We start from the raw sequence: 19661 nt of genomic DNA, 5'->3' as shown, positions 1-19661 counted from the left end.
TGTATATTACTCAGTGCTGGTCAAAGATAAGTGTACTCTCAATCCCCTTCACATTTTTACCCACCACCCAACTCCTCTCTGGTAACCATCTTATTGTTCTCTATAATAATGAGTCTGCTTGGTTTGTCTCTTTTTTCCCCTTTGTTTGTTTTGTTTCTTGAATTCCACATATGAGTGAAATCATATGTTATTTGTCTTTCTCAGACTGACTTATCTTGCTTAGCATTATACTCTCTATACCCATCCATGTTGTTGCAAATGGTGAGATATCATTCTTTTTTATGGCTGAATAATATTTCATTGTGTATATATACCACATTTCTTTATCCATTCATCTGTCAATGGACACTGGGCTGCTTCCATAATTTGGCTATTATAAATAATGCTGCTATAAACATAGGCATGCATATATCATTTTTAATTAGGTTTTTCCTTGGGTAAATATCCAGTAATGTGATTACTGGATCATACAGTTGTTCTATTTTTAATTTTGGGGGGAACCCCCATACTGTTTTCTACAGTGGCTGTGCCAGTTTGCATTCCCACCAACAGTGCACAAGGGTTCCTTTTACTCTACATCCTCACTAATACTTGTTTCTTGTGTTTTTGATTTTAGGCATCCTGACAGGTGTGTGGTGGTATCTTATTGTGGTTTTGATTTGCATTTCCCTGATGATGAGTAATGTTGAGAATCTTTTCATGTGTGTGTTGGCTGGCCAACTGTATGTCTTCTTTGGAGAAAAATGTCTCTTCATGTCTTCTGTCCATTTTTAAATTGTATTTGGTTTTTTGGTATTGAGTTGTATCAATTCTTTATCTATTTTGGATACTAACCCCTTATCAGATATGGCATTTGCAAATATCTTCTCCCATTCAATAGGTTGTCTTTTAGTTTTGTTGATTATTTCCTTTGCCGTGTAGAAGCTTTTTATTCTGATGTAGTCCCCAGTAGTTCATTTTTGCTTTTGTTTGCCTGGCCTCAGGAGACATATCTAGAATTAATCCTAATTTTTGATCTAGATAATGTTAGAGCTACCTTTTGGAACAAAAAGGTACAACATGTTTTTCCTCCACTAAGACAGGTTTTATATTTTTAGTGGGTCCCCTTTTTGCCATCTTCGTAAAGATTTTTAGTTTCTCTATGTTGGATAAGAGTCTTAAGGATAATGAGTGGATCATTTGTTATTCTAGATCAGTGGTTTTCATACTTTAATATGCATGAAAATCACCTGGAGGGCTTGTGAAAACAGATTGCTATGCCCACCCACAGTTTCTGATCGTATAGGTCTGGGATGGGACCTGGGTTTTTCATTTTTAACAAGTTCCTAGTGATACGATAGCTGCTGATTCAGGAATTACACTTTGAAAACTGTCCTAGGGACTCCTGGGTGGCTGGGTTGGTTAAGCGGCTGCCTTCAGCTCAGGTCATGATCTCAGGGTCGTGGGATCGAGCCCTGCCTTGGGTTCCTTGCTTCACGGGGAGCCTGCTTCTCCCTTTCCCTCTGCCACTCCTCTGCTCATGCTGTCTTTTTCTCTCTGTCAAATAAATAAATAAAATCCTAAAAAAAAAAAAAAAAAAAAAAAGAAGAAGAAGAAGAGTAAACTACTGTCCTATATCAGTATTAAAAATGCATTTTAGGCTCTTTTCTTATCTTAAAAATTATATCAATCATATAACTTAGCCAGAAGATAATATCTAAGTAATATATTATCTGAAAAATAGTATTTCGTTAACATACAAGCTTTCAACGTCATAAAGTTTTCATAGCTAGTGTCATGAGTTATCTATACCTTTTTGACTTCCTGTGCTACTGTTGTGAGTGGCTGGATACTAATCAGGTAGCAGTCAAGGTTGGCTTCAGCAATAAAGAAATTATTCAAGTCTAAAAGCAGTCCTTTCCCTTTGACATGCTGGCAGCACAAAGGAGAAAAATGTCAGGGTCAATGTAAGTGCATTTGTTGGCAGTTTAGCTCTTTCCTATGTTTGAAGTGCACTTTTAATATGTACATGTATATTATTTATTGCTTCTGAAAATACTATGGAAAAAGAATGAGTTATGGAAGCAAGCCAGATGTCCCTAACCAGATGGATGGACAAACCAGATAGATGTATTTGCAATGGAATATTATTCAGCCATAAAAAGTAATAAATATACAACATACCTCAACATGAATGAACTTCAAAAATGTTATGCTAAGTGAAAGAAGCCAGACATAAAAGATCATATAATATATAATTCCATTTATATGAAAACCGAGAATACATAAATCCATAGAAACAAAAAACAGATTAGCGGTTGCCAGTGACTAGGAGTAACTTTTTAATGAGTGACGGGGTGATGAAAATGTTTCAAAACTAAATAGAGGTCATGGTTGTACAACATTGTTAATGTACTAAATGATATTGAATTGTTCACTTCAAAGTGGTTGATTTGGGGGCAACTGGGTGTCTCAGTTGGTAAGCATCAGCTCTTGATTTTGGCTCAGGTCATGATCTCAGGGTCGTGGGATTGAGCTCTGAGTTGGGCTCTGCTCTCAGCAGGGAGTCTGTTGAGATTCTGTCTCCCTCTTCCTCTACCCCTCCCTCCCGCACATGCATGCTCTCTCTCTCTCTCTAATAATAAAAAAATATTTTAAAAAGATAAATAAAAATGGTTAATTTTATGTTATATGAATTTCACCTCAATTAACAGTTGTTAATTTTAAACCTGAGTTCTATTTTTTTAAGTGCCCCTTTATTTATTTATTTTAAGTAAACTCTATTCCCAGTGTGTGGCTTGAGCTCACAACCCCAGTATCAAGAGTTGCATGCTCTACCGACTGAGACAGCCAGGTGTCCCTGAATTCTATTTTTGAGATGAAAGGGGCTCTGAAGATCATCCACCCAACCTTTTTCTATTTTTTATAATTGAAGAAACCAAAGCTCATCAAGATTAAATATATTGCTCAAATGTTTCAAAGCAGCTTGTCTAAAACCTAGACTAGAATTTCTAGTCCAGTCATTTCTTTTTTTTTTTTTTAACTATAGCATGCTATTATATTATCTGTTGCTATTTTTTACATTGCAGGGGAACATACTACTCTAGTTTTTACTTCTCCATAAAAATAAAGACGAGGAAAGATAGCTCATTTGTGCCACTTTCTTTTTTAAAAAGGTGAGAATAGCAGTGTTTATTTCAGTAAATTGCCAAGAGCAGGCCAAAGTTTGAATTAGAAGAACACTCCTCTCTAATACCTTGGCAATCAAAGAAGCCACTCTGTATTTTCATTGTGGTCTACAGTTGCCTGGTTTGTGAACCCCAAGCTTCTACCGCAATTGTGATTTGTTTGTTTTCTTAAATAATCTCTATGCCCAACATGGGACTTGAACTCACGACCCCAAGATCAAGAGTCACATGCTCTACTGGCTGAGCCAGCCAAGCACTCCAATTATGATTGTTTTTAAAAGTTCAAAAATTGTCTTCAAAAACATTGGTTAGCTTTATTAACATATTCCACCACTAACTCTACTTCTAGGGAGAAGCATTGGGTGGGATTGAGGGGTGGAGATGGGGAGCAACAACTAAAACAGGGTATCGGTATCCTATGGAAATTGGTGTAATATTTAAATGTAAGCGATTTGTGTTGTTTTAGTGTTAGCCTCAGAAAGCCTAGTCAGATGTTCTCAATTCTAGATAGGACATTAGGAAATGCAATTATAGTTTCATTCTCTCTATAAACCCACTTTAACCTTCAATTTCTTCATGCTCTTTATTATTAAGAGGAAGCGAACTCTCATTACCACCTTACATTGGATTTCTTGCTAATATTCTCTACCAACTTTCTTTTTATCTTAGTGATTGTTTTCATTTCCACTTAGTAGTGTGTATTTCTTTCTTTTCCTTTAGTTCAAGAGTCAGCAAAGTATGACCCTTGGGGCAGATTTCACCCACTGCCTATTATTGTGAATAAAGTTTTATTCAAACACAGCCATGCTGTCTTTTATGTATTGTCTATAACTGCTTTAGTGCTACAATAGCAGATTTGGGTATTGCAGTAGAAATCATATGCCCCACAAACCTAAAATATTTTCTCTTGGGCCTTTAACAGAAACATTTGCCAGCCCTTGCTTTTGTTGACTAAGTGGAAGGTAAAGAACAGATTCTAAAGAGTGAATAAATATCACCAGCAAATGAAAGTATGTAGGAAAATAGAGAATTTCTGCTTAGGCTAGCTAGAAGACCCATGTGGTCAAAATAAGAGTTTCATGAAGGTGAATCATCACAGGTAATGCAGGAAAGATAGATTAGAGGATTTTTAATGCCGTATCGGGAACTTAAATGTATTACTAGGAAATGAGCCATTTAAGGTCTTTGAGCAAAGGAATTTTGCCAAAACAGGAAACTGTTGCAGCAGTGTTTACAAAGTAATGAAGGTATATTAATGGGAAGTTAATACTAATGTTGTATTAATGAGAAAGATGGCATAGTTGGAAGAGTTACTACAGAGTTAAAAATTGATTGGATATGGGTGCCTGGGTGGCTTAGTCAGTGAAGCTTCTGCTTTCGGCTCAGGTCATGATCCCAGGGTCTTGCTATTCCCTCTCCCTCTGCCCCTCCCAACTCTGCTCTTTCTCTCAAATAAATAAATAAAATATTTTTTAAAAATTGACTGGAAATTAAACACCGGATTTGAGGACAAAGGTAATATAATTCTTAAATTCAAACTTTATTGAGCATAAAATGAAAAATTACACGTATTTGGAAAGTGAAGAGCTAATTTTTTTTTAAGACTTTATTTATTTATTTATTTGACAGAGAGAGAGACAGCCAGTGAGAGAGGGAACACAAGCAGAGGGGGTGGGAGAGGAAGAAGCAGGCTCCCAGAAGAGCATGGAGCCCGATGTGGGGCTCGAACCCAGAACGCTAGGATCACGCCCTGAGCCAAAGGCAGACGCTTAATGACTGAGCCACCCAGGCGCCCCTGAAAAGCTAATTTTTATGGAAGGTTTAAGTTAGCAGAGAGTGATTATAACACTACGGAGGTTAGAAAACAAATGAAAATTGATTACTAAGTATCGTCATTACTAAAGTTGTTAGGGCATCCCAGCCACAGGCAAGTTTTCATTGGTTGTATTTTACTTTCAGGGTACCCCACTGCTATCATCTACTCAGGGTCCATCTCTGTAAAATCCTCTTACCTCTGCTCCCCTGAATGCTATTCTTATACTCAGATTTATTTCTCTCATGTAGAGTAAATTATTTCCATTTTCTAAATAATCTGAATCATACCCAAGAAGGACTTTAGGTCTTTCAAATAAAAATGTTCATCAAGGTATTTTCTTCAACTAGATCCATAGTTCCCAGACTGTGTAATGAGACACCCCAGGGTACTGCAGCAAATTCACAAGAGTGCTATAGAATATTTTATGTCAGAGTAATACACAATTTCAACATTAGATAGCTATACATTCCTTTTCTTCCTTAGGATGATATCCTATTTTGGGATTGGTTGCCGTGATTTAAAAAAGCAAGTACCTCCTGAAAATCAGTGTAGAACAGGGAATGAGAGTTACACTATTCCATTCGAATGTAAGGCTTAAGGAGTTGTGCACATATCCCATTAATAAGTATTATGGTTATTTTTGAAGTAAAAAATATTTTGTAAAATTTATATGTATTATTTTCTTAAACCAGCTATTAAGTTGTTAGGATTTTCAGTACTTAGGTTATTTGGACCTGTTTAAAAACAAACAAACAAACAAACAAACAAAAACACCTAGAACTGTTAGGCCTTAGAGCACCTTTACTTATACCCTTAGGGTGCTGGGAACTGAGAAAGTTTCAGATCCTCTGAACTAAAGAGTTGTCCAACTCTGAAATGAATATACTCTTCTCTTAACATGTGAAAATGCAGCAGTTCTTTTTTCTTTTCTTTTTTTCAAAATAGCATTTCAGTTACATGGGAATCTAGGTGGACTCTCAACAAAAATTTAACCAGATATTTTTAAATTATCTATACACCATATACAATGTGCTTCGTACTGGAGCAAACATTTAAAAAAGTACACTGGCCCTTAAGGTTCGTTACAGTCAGGTAAGGGCGATAAGGCAAATGCAAGTTGTTTAAAAATAAAATAAAATTCTCTTGGTCATTTCATCCTATTACATATTAAGGAGGTTCAAAGAAGAATGAGTACATCTTGGTGGGAACATAGTTAAGTCTTTGTGGGGTGAAATTCAGATTTAAATGGGCCTTGATGGAGGGGTAAATTCCAACAGGTAGTGGATATTTCAGATAGAAAGAACAACATGAAGACTCAGAAGACTTATTTTGGGAGAAGCAAATCATTCTGTATGATTTGGACATACGTTGTGGAGTAATAGAGGTTACAGCTGGTTTACTGTGGAAGTTGGAGTATTTTGTGGAGAGTTTTGAATGCTGGGGTGTGAGGCATTTGGATTTAATTTGCTAGGAAAAGAAGAGTGATTAGGGTGATTAATCTGTCAGCGGGATATAGGATGATTAAATCAGGGAAAGAGAGGAGGCAGAGCTTTTGGAAAGGGAATGATGGATTTTGTTTTATGTATTTATATTTCAAAGGAAATACCAAACTGTATATGACGTTAAAGAGCATACTTTTGTTCAACATTGTAACTGAGAGTCATAACTGTAGAACTCACCATTCATGCAAAAACAAAACTTTCTAATGTTCTTTGTATTACTTCAGAAATAATAATAATAAAATGGAAACGCGTGAAGCACATATAACATGACAAACACTGTATTAAGCACTCATTTAGTTCTTACAGTGTCCTTGATAGATATTACCATTCCCATTTTTTAGATGAGAACGAGGCGAGGCCTAGGGAAGTTATATAACCCCAAATCACAGTTAAATAGTAGTCAGATTGGCAAAACTGTTAAAAATAAATATGCTATCGGGGTATCTGGCTGGCTCAGTCAGTAGAACATGCAACTCTTGCTCTCAGGGTTGTGAGTTCAAGCCCCATGTTGGGTGTAGAGTTTGCTTATAAATAAATAAATAAGTATACTGGTTTGTTTAAACTCTCTGGTGCTGAGAATTGAGTGAATCCTGTCAGATTATTTTCATCTGGCTTAGACATGGCTCCTCTCTTATTATTTTATTTTTCATATCATTCCTGATCCCTAATCCCATTCCTCTTCTCACCATGGGAACTCTAATGTGTTTGATATGAGTTTTATGTCCTTGAAAAATGTATAGTTTTTTTAGATGCGTGTTTACATTATACACAATATATAAAAGTATGAACTATATAGCTTGTCCAATCTGATGTATATATTTCTAGTTTTTTGCTTTTAATCTCTATATAATAGTTGCGTTTACCACATTTTCCTTATTTTTTCCCCCTAGAAATGGACTTGCAGGATGCCTAACACTGCCTTTCAGTTCCAGCAACGCTGTGATTAATATCCTATGTATGTTCCCCTAAAACCTATCTTCTTTCCACTATGTCTTGCTGCCTCCTGTTACATGCTTTTTCAGGAGATTATTTCAGATGGAAGAAAAGCTAACTTCTGTGTTCATAGAACAGTTAAGATTGCAGGTATTTTAATCCCTAAAAAGATTAAAATATATGTGGAATGAGTGATTTCATTGATGCTTCCAAAAGGAGCCGCATAGGCAGGAAGACCTGAGTAAATTATTTTGTTCCATTAATGCATTACATTCAGTCAGTAGTAACAAGTATTTGCTAGTGCATTTGTTCTGGCTTTTTTCTTTTAGTGATTCCATTGCTGTCATTGGTATGAAGTAGTGCATATCATAACATGGTAATTGTAGATGATTTATACATTATCTTAATGGTTGTCAAAGTCAGTATTTTCCTTACAAGCACATAGGAACTATGCTTTGTCATAATTCATATTTGATCCTCCCTCTCCTGTAAGGAAATACATTTTACACTCTCTGGGAGTTTTACAAAACATGTAGATCCTATTAAGAAGAAAACATTACTATTTGGTTGTTGTATTTGTTTTTTGGCTTCTCGTTTATTCATTCTTTCAACCTCATTCTCTGCCGAGTATTACTATGGCACCTTCATCATGCTATGGAAAACAGACTAATAAATGTGTTCTTTAGAACAGACAACAGTGGTATGTCCTCAGACACGTCTGGTACACTCAGCCCTCTCATCATTGGTAGTCTAGGTTTGGGGGCACTCTTTGGTTGGTTAAAGATTTTTCTGTTACTACATTTCCTTTTTAATTTTCTCTTTTGCTGTTGTGAATAGTGATTTAGGTTTACCAAAGTCACCAGTCTCATATTTAGTTTTTTCCTTTTTTCTGCCATCTACTTGAAGAAGTAAAATAGACTTACTCTCTATATTTATCTGCTCTTACTCTTGTTTACCGAATTAAGCTTCTCTCCATTTATAAACATCTCGTTTGTGTAGAGATTTACTTCAGGTAACAAAATATTTTGTCATTTAAATAATTTTTATCAGAAGAGAATTGAATGGCATCACCAAAATTTGAAAAATAAAAAAATTAAAATTATCCATAATTTTTCTGCTCATATTTAACCATTTTACTCTGGGTGTATTCTCTTCCACTTTTTTCCTTTTGATTTAGTGTAGTTTATAACTGTATTTTGTACACACTATTTGTATGCTGTATGTTTTATTTAATATTTTTACATGGTGTAAACATTTTCCACTTTTCCATTTAGTTTTCATAATCATAATTTTTACCATAATCATAATTTTTAAATTTTTCGAAGTATTCTGTAGAACAGCAATGTCCAATAGAAATATAAGTCACATATCATTGAAAATTTTCTAGTAGCCACATTGAAAAAGTAAAAAGAAACAGGTAAAATTAATTACTAATTTTCTAACTAATTCTAATTCTTTTTTTTTTTTTTAAGATTTTATTTATTTATTCAACAGAGATAGAGACAGCCAGCGAGAGAGGGAACACAAGCAGGGGGAGTGGGAGAGGAAGAAGCAGGCTCATAGCAGAGGAGCCTGATGTGGGGCTCGATCCCATAACGCTGGGATCACGCCCTGAGCCGAAGGCAGACGCTTAACCGCTGTGCCACCCAGGCACCCCATAATTCTAACTAATTCTAATTAACTAATTCTAATTCTAAAATTAATATTTTAGATTTTTCATTTCAGCATGTAATTATATAAAACTATTTATATTTTTGACATTCTTTTGTTCATACTAAGCCTTTAAAATTGGTAAAGACATGCACGTCTATCTTAAATTTACAGCAGTCAGTTCAGTCACTAAATTGTCAGTGATCAAAATGAAATGTAGCCCTACCAAAACAATAAAATTATGTTTAGCAGAAAAATATTGTCCACAGCTTCTATTTAAATTTAAATAAATTAAATTAAAACCAAGTTCCACAGTCGCACTAGCCGCATTGCACATGTTTATTAACTACATGTGTTCTTACATTTAAATTAAAATTAAATAAAATTTGAAATTCAGATCTTCAGTTGAACTAGTCACATTTTTTTTTAACTAGCCACATTTTAAATGATCAACAGCCAGGTTTAGAGTGGAAAAGTAGAAAGAATATGCCAATTCTTTCTTGACTATTTCTTTCTCAGTCATTAAGTATTTACACTGTTTCCAGGTTTTCGGTAAAATAAATACTATACTGGTGTGTTCATGAAAGAATATTTCCCATATTTTAGATTATTTCTTTAAAGCAGATTCTCAAATATAGAATTATTGGGTCAAAGAGTATGAATTTGTTTGTGGCTCCTCATGTGTATTTTCAGATTATTTTCTGAGAAACAGTATCAGTTGCACTCCCATCGGCAGTATTAATATATTAATTTCACCAACCTTTCTTCATCACTGAAGAACCTTTCTTCACCATGTTGTTTCTTTAATTGCTAGAAAGAAATACTTACCTATATATTTATTTACTAGTATATTTCTTTTTTGCTTTTAATGGAATGCTTTTTCATGTTCTTGGCTCATTTATCTGTTGGTGTCCTCATGTTTGTTTAATTCTTAATCTATTTTTTAAAGCTCTTTATAGATTATAGATATTAACCCTTATCATATTTACTATAGACATTTTTCCTGGTCTTTTCTTTGCTTTTGTTTACCTCTCCTAGCATTGGAAGAGAATCATCTGAAGGTTAGTTTTTCTATAGCAAATCTTTAGATAATTTTCTCTGTTTAGGCTCAAAAGTCATTTCTACTCCAGAATTTTGATATTTACTTCATTTTATTATAGATCGTCTATGTTTTTTTAAAAAAGAGAAAGGAAACTCTTTAATCAAACTGGAATTTATATAGTTCTGTATTTGCAAGAAAGAAAACTAAATTACAAGTTCTTAATCTTTAGTCAAAATCCAGAGCTTACTACTTGTAGATAAAACTCAAAAGGTTACTGACCTATGTCTCCTGCTACTGTGTGTGAAATTTTACCCAAATAGGTTCAAGTAGATTGGTTCGAATGCTTCAAAATAACATGATCTATTTCTACCCTGTTATATTTTAATTAGAGTCCTTTTCTAAATAAAAGGTCCTTTCTCCCCCAATATCACTGTGTACTTACGTTTGATAATTATAAGGCATGATACTCTGTGTAGCTTTAGTCTCTTTTTAATCAATATTTTTATACTTCCAAGACTTCCAGGATCCCTAAAATTTACAATGTACACGCGCGCACGTGCCCACACAGGGACTTCTGTTCTTTAGATAATTGTTAATGGAAATAATAAACAGAATTTGTACTCTTAGGTAAGGACAATTAAAAAGAACCCGAAATGATTTTCCTGAATTAAAGTTTATACTGGTAAAGAGCTAGAAGAGCAAGTCTTTTCCTTATCTTTTAGTATATTAAACAATTTAATTTCTTACATCCTCCTGTGTGACATTTAAGCTACACCAAGACGGGTTCCTGGGTGGCTCAGTCAGTTAAGCGTCTGCACTCAGCTCAGGTCATGATCCCCCAGGGTCCTAGGATTGAGCCCCACATGGGGCTCCCTGCTGAGCAGGGAGCCTGCTTCTCCCTCTCCCACTCCCCCTGCTTATGCTCGCTCTGTCTCTCTCTCAAATAAATAAATAAATCTTTAAAAAAAATAATAAGTCACATGAAGAAATCCTTAGAGTAGTTGGATGACGATTTATTTACAGTTGATTCTTGAAGAATGCAGGGGTTGAGGGGGGCCAAAACCCTGCGCAGTCAAAAATGTGAGCGTAACTCTTGATTCACCCAAAACTTAACTGATAGTATTTAACTACTGTTGAGCAGGAGCCTTACCGATAACATAAACAGTCTATTAAATACGTATTACAATAAAGTAAGCTAGAGAAAAGAACATATTATTAAGAAAATTATAAGAAAGAAAAAATACATTTATAGGACTGTACTGTATTTATCCAAAAAGATGTGTGCATAAGTGGACCTGCGCAGTTCGAACACATGTATTTGAGATTTCTAAACATTAGGTCTGGCTATGCTAAAATGGTTCTTTGGCTCTGCCTTAGTCTTTCCCCATCCCTCCTACTCTTACCTTTTTGTTCTGTTTTGTTTACCATTTTAATGGATAAAATCATCTTGCCTCACTCTCAGTGCTGATTAATATTACCAGATCTCTTAAGTGTTAGAATCTGCTTTGCTTTCTGGTGCTCGTAGGGACAAAGAATAATAGAATTAACTGTTGTATAGACCGAAATTCCTGATTAGAAAAATCACAAGAGTTTGTTGATTATATAGAGTATTTTTCTAAACTATAGCCATTTAAACTATTGGCATATTTTTATTGCAAACCTGACACTTGAAAAAAATTTTTTATAATGGCACTGTTTTTATTTTTGGTGATAATACAGTCTAGAACGTGTGGCCTAGCAAAGGATATAAATCTAGGAAGGAAAATTATGGTTGGCATCAACTTTAAGCCTTTGCACTATAACGAAATACAAATCCTAAATTGTTTAAATACTAAATATTTACTTAATGTAAAACAAGAGACTATTCAAAAATGGAATTAATTTAAATTGTGAATTTTCCTCATTTAAAAGTTGATAGTTCTTTGTGTATTCTTTATAAAATTAACAAAATGGAAGTTATATTGTCCACATCACAATACTCTTGTGTCGCATTTTAAAGTAAAACACACATACACACATTTGGAATGAGGCCAAATTTAGACTCCAGGGGCATACTGTTCAGTACCTTAAATTACAATCAGATGTATTTTAGCACAGATCAAATTTTCAGTCCAAAGTTGGTGAGAAGCCTAATTATTTGACCAGGTTACTATTTGTGTAGACCATTCTATGGCTGTCTGTGGTTAATCCACAGCTGGCAGAATACTAGCTCTGGGAGGTTTTTATTTCATGCTGGAATAGTTTGGGGAGAAATGGGAGGGGGATTAGCTTTAAACGCTCCTCATTAAATGAAAGACTAAAAAGCAAGTACATACATATTACTATGGAGACAAGATGCTATATAAACTGTTCGTTTTAATTCTCCAAGTGACAAAAATAGCAAAGGAAACAGCTTGGATGTTCATAGTTTGCAAGTGACATGGTAGTTGGTTAAAAAAGTAAGGTGAAAACATTTAAAAAAAGAACGTTACCTAAGACTAAGACTTGTTACCTTTTAGAACGGTTGAATATTGGTAAAGAATTAATGGATTGGGATTTTTAAATAATGAGAAAATATTATGTTATTATAATAAGGAAACATTTTTATTAGAATTTCATTAACAATACTTTAAAGTAATAAGAAACAATTATACTATATAATTCTCTCTTAATATCTCAGAGTTTATAAGGGCACTGAACCCTTCAAATCCAAGTATACATGACTCCTACCTCAAAGTTAATTTTTTAATAGTCTTTTAATATTCAATTTGAAAGTAATAGAAAAAAATGTGTTTTTGTCTTTTTAAACTTTTTAAAGTTTACATGATGGAAGTGGTTAGTCCCTTAGTTGTAGTTGAATATTTCAGTAGCCCTTTTGTAATTTTAAAAGAAGTTTCCTTTACATTTTCAAGGTTATTTCTTCCGTTTATAAGTTAACTTTCTTTCCTTCTGGTTCCCACTGCCCTAACTTCTCTGGTTCCTTATTCTTTCTCATCATCCTCCTTGTCTTGTTTCCTCATTCTTCTCTTTCTCCAGTAGATCCTTCGATTTAACACTCTTCTTAAAAACAACTCTCACACTTCTCTCCCCCAGTAAAATATCTTTTTGCTCTTTTCTATTACCTATTCAAACTAGGGACATTATCTGTAGTTATTTGAATCTAAGCTCCATCACATAGAGACCGTATGACCTGGGTGGACATTTCTTCCCTTGCCTATTTTGCCTTTTTCATTCATAAAATGAGAATAGCAGTCTTCACCTCATAGGTTTGATATAAGGAAAAAAAATGATAACTGAGTTAAGATACATAAAGCTTTTGGTATAGTGCCTGGAACACAATAATTGCTCAGTAATTTTCAGATGGGTCTATTATTTTTCATTAATAAATCTTCCAAAAATAATTTGTAATCTTTACCCCTGCTTTCTCACCATTCTTTCTTTAACAGCTGACTTTTTTTTTTTACCTTTATCCCATAAGTACTTTCTCTTAATCATCAAATCCAGTGGCTTTTCCTCATCCTTTCTTTCTCTATCCATTGATAGCACTGGGTACCTTTACGTAACTTCTTAAAATTTCCTTGTTAGATTTCTCTGTCATCATTTACTGTCCTCATTTGCCTTCCTCTTGTTCTCTCCTTTACATTTTTCTTTTCTGCTTTTGACTGCTGTTGAATTGTTGCTGTCCAGATTAACTTTCCTTTAAATTTTCACACAAAGTTGTTATTCCTTTCTTTCAAGGAAGTCTTCATTACCCATCATATATCCCCACCCCACATAATTGACTCCTTGCCTGCCACTCGAGGCATTTTTCATTCTTGACTCAACTGGCCTTTCCAACTTTATCTTCTGTTGCTCTTTGTGTATTCCTTCACTCGTGCACCATTCAAACCAATTTCCCATGTAAGCATCCACGTTTTTGCTTGCACTTTTATCTAGAAGGCCTAAGTCATTTTTTTATAGGTCACATCTGATGCTTTATTGCACATTTAGGGGAAATTACTTTTTTTTTTAATAATAATTTTTTATTATGTTATGTTAGTCACCATACAGTACATCCTTAGTTTTTGATGTAATGTCCCATGATTCATTATTTGCATATAACACACAGTGCTCCATGCAATATGTGCCCTCCTTAATACCCATCAGCGGCCTATCCCAATCCCCCGCCCCTCTCCCCTCTGAAGCCCTCAGTTTGTTTCCCAGAGTCCATAGTCTCTCGTGGTTCATTCCTCCTTCTGTTTACCCCCCCTTCATTCTTCTCTTCCTTCTCCTACTGATCTCCCTGCTATTTCTTATGTTCCATAAATGAGTGAAACCATATGATAATTGTCTTTCTCTGCTTGACTTATTTCACTTAGCATTATCTCCTCTAGTCCCGTCCGTGTTGCTGCAAATGTTGGTAATCGTTCTTTCTGATGGCTGAGTAATATTCCATTGTATATATGGACCACATCTTCTTAATCCAGTCATCTATTGAAGGGCATCTCGGCTCCTTCCACAATTTAGCTATTGTGGACAATGCTGCTATGAACATTGGGGTGCATATGGCCCTTCTCTTCACTACAACTGTATCTTTGGGGTAAATACCCAATAGTGCAATGGCTGGATCATAGGGTAGCTCAATTTTTAACTTTTTAAGGGACCTCCACACTGTTTTCCACAGTGGCTGTACCAATTTGCATTCCCACCAACAGTGTAAGAGGGATCCCCTGTCTCCACATCCTCTCCAGCAATTGTTGTTTCTTGCCTTGTCAATTTTTGCAATTCTAACTGGCGTAAGGTGGTATCTCAATGTGGTTTTGATTTGAATTTGCCTGATGGCTAATGAACAATGAGACTGAAGAAAGAGAAATTAGGGAATCGATTCCATTTACAATAGCACCAAAAATCATACGGTATTTTGGAATTAACTTAACCAGTGAGGTAAAGGATCTGTACTCTAGAAACTACAGATCACTCTTGAAAGACATTGAAGAAGACACAAAAAGATGGAAAAACATTCCATGCTCATGGATCGGAAGAATAAACATAGTTAAAATGACTATGCTACCTCAGAGCAATCTACACTTTCAATACCATCCCGATCAAAATACCAATGACATTTTTCAAAGAGCTGGTACAAACAGCCCTTAAATTTGTGTGGAACCAGAAAAGGCCCTGAATCGCCAAGGAATTGTTGAAAAGGAAAAACAAAACTGGGGGCATCAAGTTACCTGATTTCAAGCTATACTACAAAGCTGTGAACACAAGTCTATTTTTAAATGGCTTTTTTTAACATTTAAGATGTAGATAAATAGCATTTTAAAATATAGCGTTCCTGACATAAAATTGTAATTAAAATATTTTTCTATTATTACTGAATTATTTTTTCATTATTTGAAAATTTCAAATCAGAATCTTCCTAAAAAATTCACTTCCAGCATAAGTTAACAAGCAATGATTTTAGTAAACTAATTTCATTTTTTAATAAGTGGTATGTCACTTATAAGAATCCAAACTGTTGGGACACCTGGGTGGCTCAGTCATTTAAGCGTCTGCCTTTGGCTCAGGTCATGATCCCAGGGTCCTGGGATCGAGTCCCTCACCAGCCTCCTTGTTTGGCGAGGAGCCTTTTTCTCTCTCTGCCTGCTGCTCCCCCTGCTTGTGAGTGCTCAAACTCTCTCTCTCTCACTCTCTCTCTCTCTGACAAATAAATAAATCTTAAAAAAAAAAAAAAAAAGAATCCAAACTGTTTATAAGAAGCTGAAAGGATCCAATCTGCCTTTATTACTATTTCCCTAATTTAAGTGTAATTATTGTCTCAGATGTGACCTTTGAAATATTCTTTCTTATGTGGATTCCCGAAATTCTTTCAGCATTGAGTATACAAATCTAATATGAAATAAGTGATGTGTTATACTCTGACATAATGGCACATTCTAAGCATATTGTACTCATATGATAGATTTTTTCCTAATCAAATGCTGCTGTTTTCTGCCTTGCGTTTTATAACTGTATTTTAAAGTTTGTATTATATAGATGATTGTATTTTTTTATAGGTGTCTTTTATTCTGACTGAGAATGACTCTGTGGAGATGGCATTTTTAATTTCCCCTCCTTTTTTTCTTTATCCAGGGCTTTTTTCTTACAGTTTCCCCCGAGTCGGTATTAAAAGTGGCTAAACATGCTTCTGAAAACAACAGAGTTTTCACTTTGAATTTGTCTGCACCATTCATTAGTCAGTTCTACAAGGAACCATTGATGAAAGTTATGCCTTATATTGACATCCTTTTTGGAAATGAGACGGTGAGTTACTTTTTAAAAAAATAAGTGTTTTTTTCAGTTGGGTTGTTTTTTTGGTTTGTGTGTAAGTTTAGAGATAAAAACTGAAATATTTGCATAAATATAATTGAAAATTACACAACAAAACTACCTCAGCTTAGACCCCTCTAATTCAGTATTTTTAGTATTTCCTTCAGTATATACTAGTTTTCTTTCATAGTAAAAATTTGGTCTTTTAAAAGGTTAGATTATTGAGGTTTATAATTTACATATAGTAAAATTAACTTTTTAATGTACATTTCTGTGAGAATGCATACCTGACATGTAGCCATGACCACAATCAAGAATAAAAATCATTTCTGTCACCCCTTTCAGTCAACCCATCCCCTTATCCTGATCCCTTCACATCAACTGATTTGTCTTCTGACCAGTAAAATAATATTTTCCCCTGAAATTTTCATGGATTAAGATAAAGGACAATTAGTTTTATGAATTTAACTATTTATTTGAAGTGTGAGTCTAAATTGTGAGTAAATGTTGGTATATTATGATTTGTATTAAATTTTTATTAATATCATTTTTGCTAATATTTGTATGTTGTATTTGAAGTTGATAAAATGGGGTTTTTTAAGACTTTCACAGCTTTTCCTTTTTACCAAGATTATACTTTCTTTTATTCTAAATTAGTGGAAAATAATTTTTTTGCTCATATAATATTTATAGCTTCTGTTTAACCTGTAGATTTTAAACATCCATGAAAAAGATTAAAAAAATAAAAATGACCTAGGCAGTATCACTTAACTTTCATGAATCTCAGAGTCTTTATGTGTAAACTGAACATGTTGTACTATCCCAGAAGTCCATTTTGATTTGAATTATATTGTTGTAACACAGTTTGATTATATAACTGATTTAATATCCAAATAAGATAACTTTGTTGTCTGTATAGAATAACATAAATTAGACCTAGACATAATTTATGAGATCACCTTGGTGATTTGTAGAAATAATATGGTATGAGTATCTTCAAAGACACTTTGAAGGAAATGCTACATTCTTGATGATTTACAAACTGACATAATGGCAAGAAATAGTGGTAATGGCCTTGAACTCCTGAGTATCTGCTGGAAGTCTCATTTGATTAAAATCTACATTTCACATTTCCTTTATTGCTGGTTTTATTTTCTGAAGGAAAAAGGAAGTAACTAGGAAAAGTGCTATCTGGCCTTTTAAAATAACATGAGAGAATTGGTCATCAGTATGGTGATCTGAGAATCCTTGGGAGAAATTGATATTTGAAATCAGAGATTTTTTGTAGTCAAGAAAAATCAAACTGGTAGTACTTAAATATATGTTCTGTACTTTAAAAAGACAAATATTTAAAACTTCTAAAAAGATAAATACCATTCCAAAGAATGAGATTTTAGAATTAAGGATAACTTGAGAGAATTGAATACCATCAAAAATTCAGTTCTGACTTTATAATATCAAATGACCATAATTAGGAAGAAAATGGGGAGGGGCCTTAAAAGCAAAATATTGCAGAGCACACAGAAAATGTTTTAATAAGAGCTCATATTTGGGGCATGTGCATGGCTCATTCAGTTAAGCATCTGACTCTTGGTTTCAGCTCAGGTCATGATCTCAGAGTTGTAAGATAGAGCCACATGGGGCTCCATGCTCAGCACAGTCTGCTGGAGATTCTCTTTCTCCCTCTGCCCCTCCCCCTACTTGTACATGCATGCATGCACACTCTCAAAATAAATTTTAAAAATCTAAGGAAAAAAAAGAGCTCATTTGTTAAACACGTGTAAAAAAAAAGATGGAAAGCATTTATAGAACCAGAGAATAATGCTGAAAGTTTGGCAAAGATTTAGAAGAATAGAAAAAAATAGAGGTACAAGATTCTTAGGTTCGCAGAAAATGCCGATGATATCAAAATGGTCTTCACTTTAAAAAAAAAACAAACTCCAAAAGCAAGAACAAAAAAAAATAATTGGACTTCATCAAAATTAAAAACTTTTGTGCATCAAAGGACACTATCAAAAAAGTAAAGCCTAAAGCCAGCAGAAGGAAGGAAATAATAAAGATTACAACAGAGGGGCGCCTCTGTGGCTCAGTCGTTAAGCGTTGGCCTTTGGCTCAGGGCGTGATCCCAGGGACCTGGGATCGAGCCCCACATCAGTTTCCCTGCTCCGCTGGGAGCCTGCTTCTTCCTCTCCCACTCCTCCTCTTTGTGTTCCCTCTCTCACTGGCTGTCTCTCTCTCTGTGTCAAATAAATAAAATCTTTTTTTAAAAAAAAAGATTACAACAGAAATAAATGATATAGAAACTAAAAAAACAATAGAACAGATCAGGAGCTGGTTCTTTGAAAAAATTAGTAAAACTAATAAACCTCAAGTCAGGCTTATCAAAAAGAAAAGAGAAAGCACCCGAATAAATAAAATCACAAATGAGAGGAGAAATAACAGCCAACATCACAGAAATACAAACAATTAGAATATGATGAAAAACTATATGCCAGCAAATTGAACAACCTGGAAGAAATGGGTAAATTCTTAGAAACATATAAACTACCAAAACTGAAACAGGAAGAAATAGAAAACTTGAACAGACCCGTAACAAGCAAGGAAACTGAATCAGTAATCAAAAAACTCCCAACAAACAAAAGTCCAGGATCAGATGGCTTCACAGGCAAATTTTAATAAACATTTAAAGAAAAGTTAAGGGGTGCCTGAGTGGCTCAGTGGGTTAAGTGTCTGCATTCGGCTCAGGTCATGATCTCAGGGTCCTGGGATCTAGCCCCACATCAGGCTCCCTGCTCCATGGGGAGTCTGCTTCTCCCTCTCCCTCTGTGTCTCTGCTCATTCTTTCTCTCTCTCAAATAAATAAATAAAATCTTAAAAAATATATGAAGAAAAGTTAATAACAAGTTAATCCCTATTTTCAAACTATTCCAAAAAATAGAAATGGAAGGAAAACTTCCAAATTCATTCTATGAGGCCACTATGAAGTGTTGAATGACTATAATGCACACCTGAAACTAATATTACACTGTATGTTAACTAACTGAATTTAAATAAAACTTAAAAAAAAAAGTGAAAGCCCATGGAGTGAAAGGAAATATTTGCAAATGATATATCTGGTAAGGTATTCACATCCAGAATATATATCTTAACAAGGAAACAACCCGGTTCATAAATTGTCAAAGGACCTAAATAAACATTTCTCCAAAGAAGATATATAAATGGCTAATAAGCACATGAAAAGATGCTTACCGTCACTACTCATTACTGAAATGCATTAAAAA

At 34.4% G+C, this 19661-nt stretch overlaps 1 protein-coding gene across 5 annotated transcripts in view; it reads left to right on the top strand.

Annotated features, from left to right (window-relative positions):
• Positions 1–19661, top strand: part of ADK (adenosine kinase) — a 518777-nt gene that overhangs the window by 347818 nt on the left and 151298 nt on the right. For all 5 annotated transcript variants that reach the window (XM_008696067.2, XM_008696069.2, XM_008696071.2 and 2 more), the window contains one exon: positions 16204–16374. In XM_008696067.2, the coding sequence (XP_008694289.1) occupies positions 16204–16374 (171 nt within the window). The remainder of the gene's footprint in view (positions 1–16203; positions 16375–19661) is intronic.

This window comes from Ursus maritimus, unplaced genomic scaffold (assembly GCF_017311325.1).
Source record: "Ursus maritimus isolate PB19 unplaced genomic scaffold, ASM1731132v1 scaffold_7, whole genome shotgun sequence".
Classification (NCBI taxonomy): Eukaryota; Metazoa; Chordata; class Mammalia; order Carnivora; family Ursidae; genus Ursus; species Ursus maritimus.
This window is presented reverse-complemented; position numbering and strand designations above follow the sequence as displayed.